Source organism: Mus musculus, chromosome 6 (assembly GCF_000001635.26).
Source record: "Mus musculus strain C57BL/6J chromosome 6, GRCm38.p6 C57BL/6J".
NCBI classification, from domain to species: domain Eukaryota; kingdom Metazoa; phylum Chordata; class Mammalia; order Rodentia; family Muridae; genus Mus; species Mus musculus.
In genome coordinates this window covers 136,602,080-136,620,838 of record NC_000072.6, presented here as the reverse complement: position 1 = coordinate 136,620,838, position 18,759 = coordinate 136,602,080, and the positions used below count along the sequence as shown (strand labels likewise).

General features: G+C 45.6%; 2 protein-coding genes across 10 annotated transcripts in view; one reads left to right on the top strand and one right to left on the bottom strand.

Annotated features, from left to right (window-relative positions):
• Plbd1 (phospholipase B domain containing 1) overlaps positions 1–8,768 on the top strand; it is a 50,233-nt gene extending 41,465 nt beyond the window's left edge. The window contains exons 7-11 of the mRNA NM_025806.2: positions 3,437–3,637; positions 3,772–3,912; positions 6,862–7,047; positions 7,996–8,102; positions 8,491–8,768. Coding sequence (NP_080082.1) covers positions 3,437–3,637; positions 3,772–3,912; positions 6,862–7,047; positions 7,996–8,102; positions 8,491–8,661 — 806 coding nt within the window. The 3' untranslated portion in view covers positions 8,662–8,768. The remainder of the gene's footprint in view (positions 1–3,436; positions 3,638–3,771; positions 3,913–6,861; positions 7,048–7,995; positions 8,103–8,490) is intronic.
• A 1,220-nt stretch (positions 8,769–9,988) lies between these two features.
• The window catches only part of Atf7ip (activating transcription factor 7 interacting protein), a 92,062-nt gene continuing 83,291 nt past the window's right edge, over positions 9,989–18,759 (bottom strand). For 8 of the 9 annotated variants that reach the window (XM_006506391.4, XM_017321681.2, XM_006506390.4 and 5 more), the window contains exons 13-15: positions 17,372–17,554; positions 15,345–15,457; positions 9,989–14,365 (exon numbers count right to left, since the gene is read on the bottom strand). In XM_006506391.4, the coding sequence (XP_006506454.1) occupies positions 13,946–14,365; positions 15,345–15,457; positions 17,372–17,554 (716 nt within the window). In that variant the 3' untranslated portion in view covers positions 9,989–13,945. The remainder of the gene's footprint in view (positions 14,366–15,344; positions 15,458–17,371; positions 17,555–18,759) is intronic. The other variant, NM_019426.2, reaches the window with a different exon arrangement.

Sequence of the window (18,759 nt, the reverse complement as noted above, 5' to 3'; positions counted from 1 at the left end):
AATGAGCTGTCCCTGAAACCTGTCCCAACTTCTATCCCATATCCAGCCTGTATCTTCCCAGAAAGGGTACTCACTAAAATTGCGTTCAAGGGTGCGCCATCAAGCCTGCATGCTGGAGTAGGAAATTCACTTTTGCTCCGTAATCCTCTTGTGTAAGCTGACCCAGCCTTGGAGAATCTCCTTCAGTCGGACACTCCTCTTACCTTTGAGATTCTTACTCCGAAACTCCGGACCTTAAACAGGTTGTGAGAGCCGAATGATGTCATCAGCCTCAGGCTGTCAGAGGTGAAGTGCGGATAGCCAGGCTTGGTGTAAGCTGTCCACGTGACTGAAATGCATTCTCGTCTTTCAAGTCCTCTTGCTCCTCGCTTTCGTTTGTTGAGATGGATAAGGGTTTCATGTGGCCCAAGTTGGCCATGACCAGATCTGCTGCTCTCACCTCAGCAGCACTGGGATTCAGAACAGGACCTCCACATCTGGCCAGACTTCGGCTTTATGTCACCCCTCTACCGGACTCCAACCCTGCCTGGCCCATCCCAGGCTCCTAGAAGCTGCACAGTGATACACATCATTGGGGGTGGGGGTTCAACTGTTTCCTGTATGAGTGCCCTTTGTACGCAGACAGAAGGGCATTTGTTTTCATTCTCTGGGGAGGGGGCTGAAAAAAATTCATAAAACTCCTGTTGCTTTAGTCATTAATGTATATGAAAAGGCTAATGTTTTAGGTGTGAAAGGAAGTTGGTATAAAGAAATATGTATATATATATATATATATATATATATATATACACACATAAAAGAGCCATTCACAACGTATATTTATTTAAATATCAGATGTACTCCATAGATACACACAGTTTTACTTTTTAGTTAAGAAACCAAAACCAGGGCCCCCCAGAGACGGCTCAGTGGTTAAGAGCACCTGCTGCTCTTGCAGGGAACCTGGGGTTTGGTTCCCAGCACCTACATGGCAGCTCACAATTGTCTGTAACTCCAAGTTCCAGGAGTTCTGATGCCCTCTTCTGGCCTCCTCAGGCACTGCACATATGTGTTTTATAGTTACATACATATATACAGGCAAACCATTAACACACATAAAATTTTTTAAAAATTTAAATACCCCAAAACTGTAATACTAAGGGCCAACAAGATCACTCATTGGGGGGGGGAAAATGCTTGCTTTGAAATCCTAATGGTCTAAGGTCAGTCCATGGAAAGGTGGGAAGGAAAAACTGTTAGCGTTTCTCCTGTTGTGATAAACACCAGGACCAAAAGCGCCTTGGAGAAGACAGGGCCTTTTTCTGTGCGTAGCCTATAGCCCATCACTGAGACGTCAGGGCAGGAGCTTGAGTCAAGAATGTAGAGAGAGGAACTGAATGAAGCAGAGGCCATAGAGGAGTTCAGCTTACCGGCTTGTTCAGCCTGCTGTCTTATACACACAGGGGACACCAGGCCAGAGATAGCATCAGCCGTGGCTTCTGGGCTTTCTCATGTCAATCAATAATCAAGATGATAACCCCCAGGCTTGCCTACAGGCTGTCTGCCAGAGGCATGTTCTCAACTAAGGTTCCGTCTTCCCAGATACATTCAAGATCGTGGCACGCTGACAAAAAGAAACAAACAAACAAACAACAACCAGGACAAGAAGCAGCTGCACAAAGTTGTTCTTCGCCCTCCAGCTGTGTTGCACACAGTCCATGTATTTGCACACATATACATACGACAATGACCTGCTGAATATAAATAAATAACATAGACAAAATGTTAAGTGATAATAGCATGTGGATAGTAATGCTTAGCTATGCCAAAAAGAACGGGGTTGTTATAAAAAGGTAGACATCTGAGCCTATGTTGGTCGATTCTGTCCTAACGGAGGAGTTTAGACCGGGTAACCTCCAAACACAAGTCTGTTGCCTGCAGGTCTAGACACTGGGAAGTTCAAGGTGAGGGCAATGGCAGGCTGTGAAAGCTCTTTCTTACAGGTGGTGCCTCGCTATGTGTGCACACGGTGGACAGAGCAAGCGCACTCTCTCTGGCCTCTTTCCAGTGCCTAGCCTACCCCTGAGTTCTCAGACATTTCTTTAACACTCTCAGTTGTAGACATCTATCAGTTGCTGACAATGGTCCAGTTGTGTCTGGTCTACCTGTCCACTCTCACCCAGCCCAGACTTCAACATAAGCCTACACTGTCTCCAACATTTAGAAGACTCTGTGAACCAGGGTGTCAAAGCCTACTTTCAAAGCCAGGTTCAGATTTACACATGTAGATTCATCCATGTTTAAAAGTCATAAAGATTCCAATAAAATTCATAAAGAACAGAGAGAAAAGAAGGAGGAGGAGGAAGAGGAGGAGGAATAGGAGGAGAAGGAGAAGGAGAAGAAGAAGAAGAAGAAGAAGAAGAAGAAGAAGAAGAAGAAGAAGAAGAAAAGAAGAAGAAGAAGAAGAAAGAAGAAGAAGAAGAAGAGGAGGAGGAGGAGGAGGAGGAGGAGAAGGAGAAGGAGAAGAAGAAGAAGAAGAAGAAGAAGAAGAAGAAGAAGAAGAAGAGGAAGAAGAAGAAGAGGAGGAAGAAGAGGAAGAAGAAGAGGAAGAAGAAGAAGAGGAAGAAAGAAGAAGAGGAAGAAAGAGGAAGAAATATGGGTACACTGTACTGTGAGCCTTCATGTGGTTGCTGGGAATGGAGGTGGCTCCCTCCGGCCCAAAGATTTATTATTATATCTAAGTACACTGTAGCTGTCTGTTGCCTGCAGGTCTAGACACTGGGAAGTTCAAGGTGAGGGCAATGAAGAGGGCATCAGATCTCATTTCGGATGGTTGTGGGCCACCATGTGGTCGCTGGGAATTGAACTCAGGACCTTCAGAAGAGCAGTCAGCACTCTTAACCACTGAGCCATCTCTCCAGCCTGACATCTAAATTCTTTTTTTTTAAAGATTTATTTATTATTATATGTAAGTACACTGTAGCTGTCTTCAGACACACCAGAAGAGGGCGTCAGATCTCATTATGGATGGTTGTAAGCCACCATGTGGTTGCTGGGATTTGAACTCAGGACCTTCGGAAGAGCAGTCAGTGCTCTTAACCGCTGAGCCATCTCTCCAGCCCCGACATCTAAATTCTTAACTGCCTAGCAAAGGCACACATACACATACACACACCCTCAGATATTCAGGCTTTTTAGACAATCTAGAAGGTTATGGGCTCTACTGGCACCTGTGCACACTGCAGCTTAGTAACTACCAAGTAGCTGGGCCAATGCTGGGAGTGCCTGCTACAGAGCAAAGCAAGCCATAGCTTCTACATTGCCAGACCTACTGTGTATGCGAAGCCCTGTGATGACGGTGGTTGTGTGGGCCATGTAGACATGCAATGACCTGTGATGATGGTGGCTGTGCGGACCGTGTGGGCATGCGATGACCTGTGCGTTTGTCTTCTTCTAGGGTTCTTGGAGTCTCTGGATGACTTTTATATTCTCAGCAGTGGCCTGATATTGCTGCAGACCACAAACAGTGTGTACAATAAAACCCTGCTGAAGCAGGTGGTGCCCAAGACTCTCCTGGCCTGGCAAAGAGTCCGTGTGGCCAACATGATGGCCGAGGGTGGTAAGGAGTGGGCACAGATATTTTCAAAGCACAACTCTGGTAAGTGGTTCTGTACAGCAGTCCTAAGGCCTATGTGCCTATGTCTAGCCTTACAGTTGTTAATCAGTTGACGTTATTAATCACTTAACCAGTTGAGGCATATCCCTGTCGCCTTGTGTCTTCCAACATTTCAGGTACCTACAACAACCAGTACATGGTCCTGGACCTGAAGAAGGTGACCATCAATAGGAGCCTGGACAAAGGCACTCTCTATATTGTGGAGCAAATCCCTACATATGTAGAATACTCCGATCAAACCAATGTCCTAAGAAAAGGTACCTTCTCTTCCTACTCTGTCAGGACTGTGTACCAATACATGTGTGCTGCTTTCATCTATGCTGTTGTGATACCCTGTGGTAGGGGAAAAAGTAAAGTATTGATGGAAAACTCACAATGCCATGCTACAGCTCACCACGGTGGTCGGGTCGAGGCAGGAAGCTGAAGCAGCTAACCATACCACGTCTGAAATCTAGAGCGGAGAGAAAGGGCATGCACACACGTTTACCACTCAGCCAGCTTTCTTGGCTCTTCTTGTAGTCCAGGGCCCAGATCCAGGGTGAGCTACTATGACACCACTTCCAGGTGTCCTCCCAGATCAGCTAAGACAATTGTCCTCCAGACATGCACACACACGCAGGCCAACTTGATCTAAACAATCCCTCCTGGAGATTCTCTGCCAGGTGATCCTAGGTCCTATCAGGTTGAAAGTTAAGACCAGTGCGTCTGATGCAGGATGTGCTGTGTGCGAGTGGCTGGCAGGGCTGGCAGTGACGGGCATCCTGGTAAAGAGTCATCATGCAATGAAGTGAGTGGGCACTTCATTCTCTCATGGGAGGTTGGGATGTCGTCAAGCCTTGTGACCTCTGACCTCTAACAGCTCTAAAGTCGCCTTTTTTCTGGAATTCTGGGGGCTAAATTGTAAGTTCCACTGAGCACATCTGTGGGGTGTTACTCTGACTCAGGCTGGGAAAGCAAAGATGCCAAATTGCTTCTCTCTAGAAACTGGAGCATCATATAGCCCAGAATGGGAAGAGCTGGAATAAAGTCTGAGGTACCAGGCCTGGTAGAACCTAAAGAGGATTCCATTAGTGGGAGGGATCAGAGATGCTGGCTGTGGCCACCAAGGGTATATCCCAGGCAGGTGAAGCTCGGGGATAGAATCTTGGCTTCTCATAGTCTCAGGTAAATGACTCAAACTCTCAAAACCTTACTCTCTTCAAATGCAATCCAGATGCAAACCCACCAATCACCTATTTACTATTAAAATCCTAGAACTCTAATGCCAGAAGTTATTGTTTTGGTACTAAGTTATTTGGTAGAAAAATATGATTCGAACTGAACTAATTTGGTAGGAAAAAGAGCTGCCCCCAAATCTGACAAAATGGGCTTGAACTATATTCTTACAGCCTGTGTCCCCTCCTAAAGACATTACTTACATGCTATTCACCCCCCCCCCACCCCCCAATGACAAATCTCGTGATGATGACTTAAAAGAGGTAGAATTTACTGAGAGTCACTTTCTCAGCCTGTGTTTTCTGGTCAGGAGCATCCTGTCCGACACATATGGTAGAGGAAAACCATCCTCATCACAGTGGTGAGGAAGAAGAGGCACAGGGATAACCCAGGTCAGGGTACGACCTTCGAAGGTGGAGTACATCCTCCATCTAGGCCCATTCTCCTGATAACCCACTTAATCAGTATAGCTGGGACTCATGACGCATGACCTCTTGGTGGCATCACCAGTCAGCGAGCAAGGCTTGAGAATGTGGGGAGAGGGAACTTCACAACTAGATCACACACACACACACACACAAACACACACACACGAGGGAACTTCACAACTAGATCACACACACACACACACACACACACGATAGCATCAATATCTTATACACATATGAGGGGTTCCCCATGAGGACGTATTAACATACCATATGCACACTTCATTGCTATACCAACAGCTACAAAGTGCAGAAACTTGCTTACTTGGCCACTAAGCCTTGGTGAAAATGCAAGTAAGTGGAGCAACTCCTAATTTTTCGCATTGGAATCAATTCACTAAAAGTGACAGGCTTCATCAAGACGTTCTCATTCAAGTCCCTCAGGCCCTTTGACCTCATCCATCTGCCATACTCCTCCCTGGTTCCATCCGTCCACCCTCTTCCTGCTAGCCCCTCCCTCAATTCTACTTTTGCATCTTGTATAGAAAGCACACAGACAGGAACGCAGTCTTTCTGAGTGGCTCATTTCCCTTCACGTGATCATCTTCAGATGCACCCTTCCCTGCAGATGAAATGTTTTTGTGACCGAATAAAGTCTACCGAGTATAAATGTCACATTTTCTTGTTTGTTGTTGAACAGTGGACTAGTTCTATTGGTTAGCTACTATAAACAGTACTACAGTAAACACAGATGCCCAGGGGTCAGTGTGGTATGTTGATTTAAGATGTGAATTCCCAGGCGCTGTATAGCTCGCGCACATCCCTGCAGTTTGTTGAGAAACCTCCATATTGATTCCCATAGTAGCTAGAGTCTCCCTTATTTTAACTGAGGGTTCTATAGGCAATAGTCTGGTGTAATCCAAGATGTTCCTAGAATTGTTTTACATGTCCGGTGCTTAGTGGCTTGAGGTACAGTTTTGGATGATCATGGGTCCTGGGAAATGTGTTCAGTACACAAGATACCACCTGCACCCCATGCCCACTCATTATGGTCACCCCTTCCCTTGTACACATGAAATGGGGCTAAGTGCCTAGGACCTAATTATTCATCCATAAACCCAGCTAGAGCTTGGGTTTCCTGATGCCAGTGCGGTGTCTTCCATCAGTGTGATGAGCATCTGTGGTCCTCTGCAGGACATGCTACTCAGCAGATGGACCTCAGGCGGCTCCCAGTGTGATGAGCATCTGTGGTCCTCTGCGGGGCATCCTACTCAGCAGATGATGGACCTCAGGCAGCTCCCAGAACACTGTATCATCCTTTGCTTTTTTTTTTTGGTCCCTAGAGAGCAAAGCCACTCTCTGGGTTTTAAGATTATACTAACAAGTTGCAGTGAAAACCAAAGGCTTTAGAAGGACCACTGTGACCTGCAGGTTCATTTCCTAAGTAATTACACATGTGGTAATTTTCAAATATAGCAGCACTAAATAACTTTCTTCTTTTGTTCCCCCTCTCTTCCCATCTCCCTCTGTCCAACCCTACCTTTCTCTTCCATTCCACATCAGGATACTGGGCTTCCTATAATATCCCTTTCCACAAAACAATCTACAACTGGAGTGGCTACCCTCTGCTGGTTCACAAGCTGGGCTTGGACTACTCTTATGACTTAGCTCCACGTGCCAAAATCTTCAGGCGTGACCAAGGGAACGTGACGGACATGGCCTCCATGAAATATATCATGCGATACAACAGTACGTAGCACATTTGTTGAGTCACTCTGCAAAACCCCTTCTCTTCCCTGTGAAATAAGAATTGTGTAAGTCCGCCATCTCTGTACGAGAGAGAATTATAAGAAATTACTGAAGTCAATATCGGATACTACTAATGCTGTACACATATGGCTCAACAAATAGAGCCGTTGCTTCCTTTATAAAGCCTCAGAGAGATTTCTGAAAGGCTGGTAGGGTGGCTCAGCAGATGAGGGCACTTTTTGTCAAGCCTACTGACCTGAGTTTGACCCTCTAGACCCACACAGTAGAAGGAGAGAACTGACTTGCACAGCTTTTCTTCTGACCTCCACAAGCACACCATGGTATGCTTATGTGCACACAGCCTTGTTAGCACAGATACAGACACAAAAACTGAATTCTTCATCAACCCGGCCCTGCCTCCTGAGTGTTGGAACCACACCTGGCTCTACAGATTTTATTTTTGCCTGACCCATCACATCCCACTCCCCCTAAAAAGAAAAAACAAGAACACAAACATGTAAAATACAGAAATAATCCACATAGGGCTATCTCCTTAGCATCACCCGGCCTCCTGCTAGCACACCTCCCAAGTACAAAGGCAGCTAAGAATACTCATTAAGTGCTTTCTTTTGGTGAAGACTTTCCAAGCCTAGTTTGTACTTCATCTGTGGAAAGTGGTGAGAGTTACCTTCTCCCTCTCTCTCTTTCTCCTTCTCCATCCCCTCCCCCTTTCCTCTTTGGGGTATGGTTCTTCGGGGCTGCCCCAGGACTGGGGATTTGTACTTCCTAGTGCAATCCTCAAGCGATCTCTGTATCTAGAAGCAGGCTGGGCTGGGGAGGCCAGTGGGATATGCTCTTTAATGACCCAGGCATGGATAGATACAAAATCTTGCTAAGTATATCTCAGAGTAGCCCATATCTCTTCTTCCTCACCACTGTGTCTCCTAGATTATAAAGAGGACCCCTACAGCAAGGGGGATCCCTGCAGTACCATCTGCTGTCGTGAGGACCTGAATGGAGCCAGTCCAAGCCCTGGAGGATGCTATGACACCAAGGTAATAGACACTCTGATGCTTTCCAATTTACTCCTAACAAGGAGTTAGGCCAGAGGCAAGATGTTTTTGTAGCATAACCCAGTTTGTCCAACCACATATTAAATTCAGGAAGCAGCTTTGTATATAACTACACCTGGCTCTACAGATTTTTGGTAGATTCTCAGCATTCATACGCTGGCTAACAACCATCTGAACTCCAATTCTGGGATATCTACTACCCTCTTCAGGCTTCTACTGGTACTGCAGGCTTGGTACACATATATACTCTCATAGACAAATACTCGTTAAATAAAATAAACAAACCACACTCCACCTTAAGAAGGGCGAATGAAGATTACACAGTCAAATTTTAGATGGTCTTCTCAAATGTTTTCCTCTCTTTTTCCAGGTGGCAGACATCTTTCTTGCATCTCAGTATAAAGCCTATGCCATTAGTGGTCCCACGGTACAAGATGGACTCCCGCCTTTTAACTGGAATCGGTTCAATGACACGCTCCATCGGGGGATGCCAGAAGTCTTTGACTTTAATTTTGTTACCATGAAACCAATTTTGTCATAGGACAAAAAGTGAGACATAGAGATGACAGAAAGCTGCGAATAGGACACCAAAGGCACTCTTAGCTGTATTTTCCCATCTGTACTCTTAATAAAAAATATTAAATTCCCATCTGTGGTCCTGCGTTTAGCCTTGCTGGGAATGCCGCTTGGTCGGGCGAAATGCCAAGTGCCGATTCACCACTCGAGGTGGAAGAACGCAGCCTTGGATGGGGCCTCAGCCCAAGTGAGACACGACATAGGCTGGGGCTGCAGCTCCCTGACTCCTGAGGAGCCCTGGGCCAGGGGCTCCTAAACTGGACATCCAGATGCCATTAGCAGTCACGGGGAGTTGGGGGCCCATGGGCGCTGGGGAATGAATGGGGGAACTCTAGCCTAGCAGCAGTGAGTCAGGGAGCTGAAGGGGCCTTCTGCCAGAGACTTGGACAGCGAGGCTCTGTAGATGAAGCCTGTCTCCTTGCTGCCCATGGGAGTTCTTGATGAGTCAGTCCTTGGTTTCAAATTGTTTATTGACTGTTCATCATGGAAAACACCACTTCCTCAGGATGGACCAGAGATTAGGTACCTTTTGCAGGAAGGAATGTCTGAGAAGGGAAGCTAATTGGCTAAACGCCCAGGGCCCATCCAGCTATTTCATTAGCATGGAGAACTCTGTTCTGATCTACAAGACCACTGTGGGGAGCGTGGTCATGTGTTCCAGGCCAGGAATATGGCAGGGAGCAGGGAGATGCCTACAATCCGCAGATGGGTACCTGGGTCTCAGAACCCACGCAACCTTACCAAGTTTCCTGGCATGGTCCATCGCCCTACACACATCCATTTTCCATAGAGTTGTTTAACAGCAAACATTTCCTGAAGGGTAGAAAGCTACAGAATAAACATGTATGAAACAAATACACAGAAGGATACAGAAACCCTGTCTCAGTTCACTGTTCTCCTTTTAGGCCTGCAAACATCAATCACAGTTCAAGCTAGAACCAAGTTCAAGTGGAGCTGGAGGCAGGACGAAGGCCTGTTAGAGACACCTGCATTTCCCGCGGTCTTTCTCCTTCCCCTGCTGCTAACAGGGGAAGGATCCTTCCTGGTTGTTAATGGGCAGCAGGTTAGACATGCTGTTCTCTCTCACTAGTTGAAAACACCGTATCTAACCAAGTAGCAGTTCTGTGTAACTCCTACTTTCCCAAAGCCAGGGCACAACATCTGGGTGGAGTACCAGGGAGGGAACTGCTGAACAAGGCACTGAACAGGGAGCAAGGGGTTTTTGTGATGGAAGTGGGAGTTTTTAAAGAAACACAAGGACTGAGAACTCTTGGAATGAGTCAGGGTACTCAGAATGTTAAAAACTCAGTCATTTATTTCAAAGTATAAAGTTCAGGCTTGCTGGACAAACCCCACTACAGTCGACACTTACACACGGACACCATTCTACTGTACATTTAGGAAAGAAAGAAAATGAAAACCTTCAAAACCTAATAAAAATAGGGCAACCAACCTGCTACTGCCCAGTTAGCATTAGACCTTAAGGAGGGTCTTACAGCATCTTATTTACATTTTCAACTGCAACAAACAGAAATTCGGATGCGAGTTTCCTACAGGGACTGATTTTCACATTTACATTTGAAATGGTTGATAAAATCCTCAAGCTAGGATCCCCCAGAAGGTGTTTGATTGCTTTGTTCCCTTATTTACAAAAAGAAGAAGGGAGAGAAAATACATTTAAATATTTAAATGATAGGTAGGTATTCAGAGTAAGGCTAACATAGAAAACACAAAACAAAAGCTCAAACATGACAGTCATTGGCAGATGGGAGCAGTGACTTCACCTCCTCCCTCTCTGCTGACTCAAGGCGATGAGTTTTACAAATTAGTCTCCTGCTCCAACAAACCCCTCATAATTGCTCTAATCTTTATGTGTCCCTTAAATATTTTTTTAAAGCCATTTGCCCTGAAAATGATTAAGGAAGACAGACTCACACATGATTACACAGTTATTGCCTATAGCACAAGGACATGTGTAGTTCCATGAGAGCCAACCAGGCCACCCAATCACTGGGAAGTGGGAAAATTTGACCATATTGAGGATACGGAAATGGCCTACGGAGTCAGGAGAACACTTGAAAGGCTTTCTTTGTGGTACCTACGGGGTGAAATCACAGCCTGTCAAGAGAGGATGCCACACAGAGCATTCTAAATCAGACAGTACTGGGAGACACCAGGGAAGAAATGGGCATCCCTGCCATGTCACACTAAGTGGCAACTGGGAGGATATTTAAAGCGATTGGAGCAAGCCCCCAGAACACCTGTCCAACACTGGAAGAGAGCTCTGAAGAGATGCCTCACGCTTGCAAAAGTATCCTTTATCTGGCATAGGTGGGGGGGGGGGGAACACTGCTCTGTGAGGCAAATGCTATCCCAACAGGTATTTCCAAGGAAGAAAGCTCTGTTCCTTTCATAAAGTCATACTGCATCACACAGTACAGAAAGCACTCTGCAGATGTAGAAGGATGGACTGGAGCCTGGAGCCAGGGACAGAGCCACCGTGTAAAGTGAACTGCTACAACAAGCTGCTTCTGTATGCCATTCGCCAGAACATAAAGAGGCTTACTCACACTTAAAACAGGGTGAAAAGTACTCAGACAAAGTGCAAATGAGGGAGTGACAGACAGCTGTCACTGCTAGTTACTCGAGAAGCATCTGTCGCTTCATCTACAGATTCCAGAAGTTTCCAGGACTCCCACTAAGACAACACTTACCAGTATTGTCAGGCTAAAAAATGTAGCAAACTTGAATCCCCCAAAATGGGACAATGGAGCTTCTTTATAACACTTTGAGAAGAGATCCCAGGGTGGAAACTGTCCCCCACTCTCCCCACAGACAGCCAAAGAAAAAGCCAAGGCCCCTCAGCACCCACATTCTGCCTCGTGTAAGCGGCGCACACTCCGGGAAGCCAGCACCACTGCTGCCCGAGGCACGCGTCCTGCTCGGTGAGCTGAGGAGCCGATCCACAAGTGCATTTCCTCTTCCCAACTCGTTTCTGTCTATACCTTCTTTCCAATCTGGAATAAACAGGTTTCCGTAATTACTTTCTACAGTAAATCTACATCTAGAGCCACTATTTGGGATTTTTTTTTTTTCCTTTGACAAAAAAACACCCAAGTAAAAGCCAAAACAATAAAATAATATGAATTCCATTGGGCTTTCTTCACATGATTATATTAACACTAGGAAAACTTTTTAAAAAAGAACTAGTAAATATAAAATAATTACTGACTATAAACAAACATATTCATCTAGAGAGACTTTCAGTAGCGAGTGAGCAGACCCACTGGTGAAGACCATTTTGAATATGCACTTTCTATTAGAGACAGGAATGATGCTGAAAAGAAGACCAACACTGTACCCACATGACAGAAACACTCCTGGTACAGAGGTGCTCATGTACAGTTAGAAATCATTTCTTCCTTTCCAAACCCTTTGCAGTGACCTGGGCAACCGTTTCCCATGCCCGTGAGGTCCTAGCTGCATGACTGCTCCCCAAGCTCAACTTGTGGGAAGTGGGTCTCGCGTGCTCTCCTCTTTCTCAGAGTGACAGGAGCAATTACACCTGCCAGCTGCAGGCTTCCTTCATTAACCAAAGTTCACGCCGAAGATGACAGAACACCACCCCGTGAAGTCAGCAAAGACAATTTCTTTATAACTCAACGATTCCTTCTGTAAGCCAAGCCATCATAGAGGCAAATGCACACAGGGAACGGAGCTCCTGCTTTTAATACCAGGACAAGTGAACAAAACGGCTGGTGCAGCTTGCAAAGGTAGACTTTGCAAGGACGTAAAATACCGTAAGGGAAGACAGCTCACCAGTGCCTTCAGACTCCAGAGGCCTCACTCATCCCTAAACACTTGGCCCTCTCCTCAGGTCTCGAAAACACCTGCCTGATTCGATTCCCTGCAGCTGCCATGCCTTGGAAATGCAAGGCTGAGCCTGAGTCTGCTAACATTTTGAAGGAATAAGAACTAGTAAAGCAAGCAGATCTACCTGCAGTGTGGAATGACCCAGAGGATAGCGTTTAGGCTCTACCCAGAGCTGATGAAATCAGAGTCCACTTGGCACCACCGAAACCGTTCAGACTAAAGCAGGAACGACCTCCTGAGAATCTGAGGAGACTGTGCTTCGCCCCGGTCTTTCATGGAGTCTGACGTGCACTGCCTTTGAAAGGACTCTATCCCATGAGTGCTGAGATGAACCAGGACTCCCTTCCGATTCTTTAGCAATGTAACATGGCTATTAAACAGGCTTAAAGAAAATTGTTCTTAAACAATATGGCCTATTTTATGCAGAGTTAAAAGATGGGCAAAAATAAAAATATGTTCTTAAAACATAACAGTAAGTCACAACTTACTGAGAGATGTCACGGAGGAAGAGAACACATGTTCACAGTTTGCTTCTAAAATGCTTAAAGGGTGTGGGGTTTTTGGTGGCAATGAAGACCCAATAGAAGCTGAAAGAGGAATTTACCACAATGGACGTGGTCTGTGGATTCTGTTAAGGCACAAACACAAAAGGAGAAGCCAGATTAGGAACTCGGGGTGAGGCCACTGTTCACCTCGTCAGCAACTCAGAAGAAATCAAAGAATACACAGAGGGAATATCTCCTCTGCTCCAATTCATCTACTTTAAGCTAAATACTTTTCTTTCCCTTCCTTCCTTCCTTCCTTCCTTCCTTCCTTCCTTCCTTCCTTCCTTCCTTCCTTCCTTCCTTCCTTCCTTCCTTCCTTCCTTCTTTCCTTCCTTCCTTCCTTCCTTCCTTCCTTCCTTCCTTCGGGTTTTATTTAGATTCTTTGACCTTCTAGCCTCCTCTGGAGGCAGAATCACACCTGCTCTGCACCTCAGATTCGCTCAGCAATATACTTCCTTCTGGAAGAGAGGTAAATTTGAGAGGAAAACAGGAGATCGCACTGTGATACACACACAACTAGAAATTTAAAAATTCAAAACAAAAGAAGAAAACACACAAACACCCATACATATTCCCCAGTTTCAAAACTCAAAACCAAAAAGCAAGGAATAAATATACATTTCAAAACCCCGAAGTTTGAATTGTTCAGGGAAGGCTTGCTTTATGGGCTGAATTTATTTTGCTTCCGGTTATAAACAAACGTAGTGTATACAGTCACATGTCCGGGAGATCTTGCACAAGGTGGATTTTTACAGTGGATTTCATGCACAAGATTAAAAACAAGCCCAAGATGTGAAACTTTCAAAAGTAGAAGCTAAACGACTCCAAGGTCTAACTGTTCTGGGAGGAAGAGATCACGTCCGTGGACTGTGGGTCACAGAAAGGCCCAAAGCGGCCATAAATGTCCTTGGCGCGCACTGCAAAGTAGTACTTGCTGCCAGACACAAACTGCGTGAGAGTGCAAGCCATGGGCAAGGGCAGGGCCTTGACTTCCCCGATCTTCTTCCACTGTGAGGGCACGGTGGCACTGGGCTCCTCGTGGTAAGCATAGAGATGGTAGCTGTCAACAGTAGCACAGCTTCGGTCCACTTCCAGGACGCTCCACGACAGAACAATGCCATTCTGACTCTGAACTCGTGCTAACTTCAAGTGTGGTTTCTGAGGCAGAGAAGTGCTGGCAGCTTCCGGGGGCAGACGCTGGGGCTGTGGGGCTTCTGGTAAGGGCGCTGGATGCAGAGGGCGTGGGGGCTCCTAACAGAAGAAGAGATGGATTGGTTTCTAGCAATTACAGAACAATTTCAGAAGATACCTTAGTGAATACATAGCTATAAGCACTGGGGAGTGTGGGCTCGCAGACAGCACACACAGCCTTGGGTTGGCTACTCAACCTCTGAATGTCAGCTTCCAAACAGGCAGGAAAGCCTATAAAGTCCTTCAGCAACAGCCTTAAGAGTACCCTGTGAGGACAAGGATATCAGCATTCTAGAGACACAATGAACAGCCACGGAGAACTCTCGGCCCTCCTAGCTCACCTCTCTGAGAGCGGCACTTGTTCTTATACATCCTATGTATGTTCACCTATGTGCTAAAGTACTCCTAAAACCAGTTATAATCCTCTCACAGGACAGTATGACTTTGTTTAAGGCTAAATTTAGAGGGAAATACTTTATTTTCTGTTCTTTTGTAACAAAATCCATTCCAAATGCCAGTGCATCATTTAAGATAAACTAATGACAACACAGCAGTTAGATTTTAAGAAATACAAAGTCATAACTCGAGGGATTTACACCTGAGTTTGGGGCACTGTCTGTCACCTCAGAAGCCTGGGCCATCACCCTGTCGGTCAGAGTGAGCATCAGTCCTCGATCCGGTACTGTTTCCCCAAGATAAGATCGAGTTGTCTACAATGACCCTCTACTAGAGGGAAGAAGAGCTCTCTCCTTCCTTTGATAACATTACTTTAAAAAAGGAAGTGGTAGCCAGGCAATGGTGACTAAGGCCTTTCATCCCAGCACTTGGGAGGCAGAGGCAGGTGGGTCTCTATGATTTCCAGGGTCAATGTCAGCCTGGTCTAAAGAGTGAGTTCCAAGATAGCCAAGGCTACAGAGAGAAACCCTGTTGAAAGAAAAGGAGGGGTGGAGAGAGGGAGGAGGGAAGGAAAGGAAGACAGCTGGAATGCTCTAGCAGCTTAGTGACTGAGGAGGTCCAGAAGGCAAGCACTGATACTTACATTGTGCACTTGTGGGGGCCTGTGATGCACCGTGAGCTGAGGCCCTGCTGAGCCTAGAGTCAGTCCATTGTTTACAACATATGTGGTTGTCTGAGGCACTCGAACTGTAACACCTGCAAAAGAAAATTGAGGGAAACATGAAAATTCTACTATAAATTTGTGTTCGGTCATTATAAACAGTAAAAAAAAATTTAAAAAAATTTCAAGATGAGCAATTCCAACTGAAAAGTCTACATCAGATAAAGAACTCAAAAACCCAAACCTCTCACAGACACTACCGCAGTGGCACTGCAGGCTGTATGCAGCAATGGGAAGGAACCAAGAAGCAGGAAGACATGACAATGACACCCAAGGACAGCACAGACAGAGATCATCCTGAGGACGACTAGAAATAAAACCCCACACCAACGGCCCTGCCCTCCAAGGTGGACAGCAGCTAAACCGGATGGAGCCAATGGCTCCAAGGATCTGCAGACAGACGCTCCTTACCAAAGCAGTCTGTCCTTGGGGCAAAGCTCAGCAGTGAGGAGCGCATACTGCCCTTGCATAAGGCCCTGAGCTTGGTTCCCTGCACCCACATCAGCCAGCTCACAACTGCCTGCAACTCCTGCTCCATGGAGCGGAGCGGGACATCCTTTTCTGGCCTGTGCAGTCACAGACACACACACACACACAGACAGACACACACAGACACACACAGACACACAGACACACACACACACACAGACACACACATTAACAAATCTGTTTTTTTAAAGCCACCAGTCCTATGTTAGTGGGGCTCCCACTTTTTCTCTTTATACTGCTAAGCAGCTAAGGACACTCCATGCCCAGGAAGACTGCAGTGACATCACAAAGTTCAACCGAGTACAGACTTTAGAGCCGTGCCATCCACTGTCCCAATCACACTGGTCAGACATTCTGTATGCGACCCACACTAAGTGCCAGGACTGCTCTAGAACTCATTCATGACCCAATCACACAACAGCCTAGAGAAAATCCTTACAAACTTGAGAAACTTAAACCAGACTATGATCCAAAGATGCCATTTGGTTTAATTTCCCTTAGAAGAATTAATAATGGAATTATAGTTTTGTTAGACAGCTATATTTGTTATTTTATAAATAGATATTCACAGCTATACATTAGCTTTGTTTACATTACTATACATTTAGCATTCTATGTTTATATGCATGTGAGATGAGCATATGTAAGTGACTCCTACACTGATGTCAATTAAGAGAGGATGGCAGAGGGACAGACAGACAGAAGAGTAATAAAATTGTACTTTCTAACGTGGCAAAGGTCACTTGTGTTTCACTTTTATTATACTTCTTTACATTTTATATACCTTGTTTTTCTATGCTATACTCTGTGATTAAGCCATGTACTCTATGATATTAATACACACATGCTAGTTTTATACAGACTGGGCATAATTACTATCTAAATCAACTGATTTCCCTGTAATATTTGAGGTAACCCTTACAATAACTTCCCTTTTCTGGGCTAAGCCACAACTCATCATTCTAACTTCAGTTGACTAGGTAGTCATCATTAAGTGCACACTTTTAAACCTCAGCAGAGAGGAGGCAGGGGCAAGCAGCTGTCTGCGAGGTTGAGGCCAGCCTGGTCCATAGCGCAAACTCCTATGCAGCCAGGGATATACAGGAATCTATAAAACAGTAATATTATGGGCTACTATAATAACAAAGTTAAACTAAAGATGATATAAAGGCTACAAATTTTATAGTATACATGTTAAATATCTTTCTTTAGAACATAAGAAAGGCTAGATGTAGTGCTGTAACCCTTTAATCGTAGCACTTGGGAGACAGAGGCATGTGGATCTCTGTGAGTTCCAGGCTAGCCAGTGATCTATGGTATCAGTAATTTCCAATGTAATACATTGTTGCTAATTATTCCATGCAAGTGTGCTGTTCCATATGTCCCTTAGTATGATAATCTTACGTCATATAGAGCAGTACATACCCCTCAAAGCCATATATAAGAAAAGAGCCTCTTACTATTTTGAGGATTGACCTGGCGAACGGCAGGAGCCTGCATAACAGTTCCTCGTAGGGGAGCCTGAGTGGTTGGCGCTGGGAGAGTTGTATAAACCACTTGGTGGTTTGCAGGAGCTCTCGGTACAGGGAGTCTTGTGGTCACCTGAGTTACTGGACGATGTGTTACATTCACGGTGGTTGGAGCTAAAGGAAGCAAACAAAAGATACCAAGAATGTAGCCAATTCTATGTAAGACAACATCATGAAGCAGCAATTACCATTACACACAGTCTAAGCACAGGAGAAAAGGGCTGTCAGAACCACATGTGGATCACACATCTCCAGCCCTCCCTCCAGTTCTGAAGGTCATGTGCATTTTCCCTGCTCCATTTGTCTGTCTAGCTGAGTTAACTATGGCAAGGAAAGAGGGAGATCAGGCCACTGCTTACAAATAAGGGACAAGTTCCTGCTGAAGTCTCTCATCTAACACCAACCAGACTCATCATCTCAGCAGACTGAAGAGAAACAAAGCAGCATAGCTCAAAGAACAGCCAAGGAGTTTATGACCCTGGCTGTGTGTGTGTGTGTGTGTGTGTGTGTGTGTGTGTGTGTGGCTGGCTGATGAGGTCATCTTTTCCCTCGTGCAGGAGCCTCCCCAGGGTCTCACCCCGTGGACGACCTGAGCAGGGTCTTCCCTGACTTAACTGTCACCTTTGGTGGTTGTGGTCTCTGTTCACTGAACTCAAAGCACACAAGCATTTTCCAGGAACCTTCCTGGGTGCTGCAGACGTAGAAGCACGTAATAGCTGAGAACCTTGAAGTAGGTCTCTGACGCACAACCTTGAGAGTGGTTACTAAACGCACAGTTCTAACACCCAGGCACTGTACATGGCGCCCCAGCAGATGTTAACATTGTACATGATGAAGTTGGAAGATGGTTTTGGGGGGAACATGGTATGAAATTACTCTCCCCCTCCATGTGCATTCCTTTCTCAGGGCACCAGTGTCCACAGCAAAGCCTTATTGGGAGCCACATTTTATAATCTTGACATAAAACTTTTAATTTGTTTTTACATTTTATTTATTTTTTGTGTGCATGCGTGATGATCAGGCAACAATCAGGGTGAGATGGTTCTCTTCTTCCACTCTGGTGGCACTAAGGACTGAAGTCGAGCTGTCAGGCCTGTCAGCAGGTGGCTTTACCTTGATCCTTGTTTGCACAACACTCCCCACCCCAGCACCAAGAATGGACTCATTCGCTTACATTTGCTCTCCTCGGTGCTACTCAGTACTTGGAATGTGGGTCATGTCTAACCTAACGGCAGTGCTGTGTTCTACTTCAAGTTGGCAAATGCAGAATTCTAGTAAGGCAATAACTCACTATTAGTAAGGCTCACATATGCAATCCT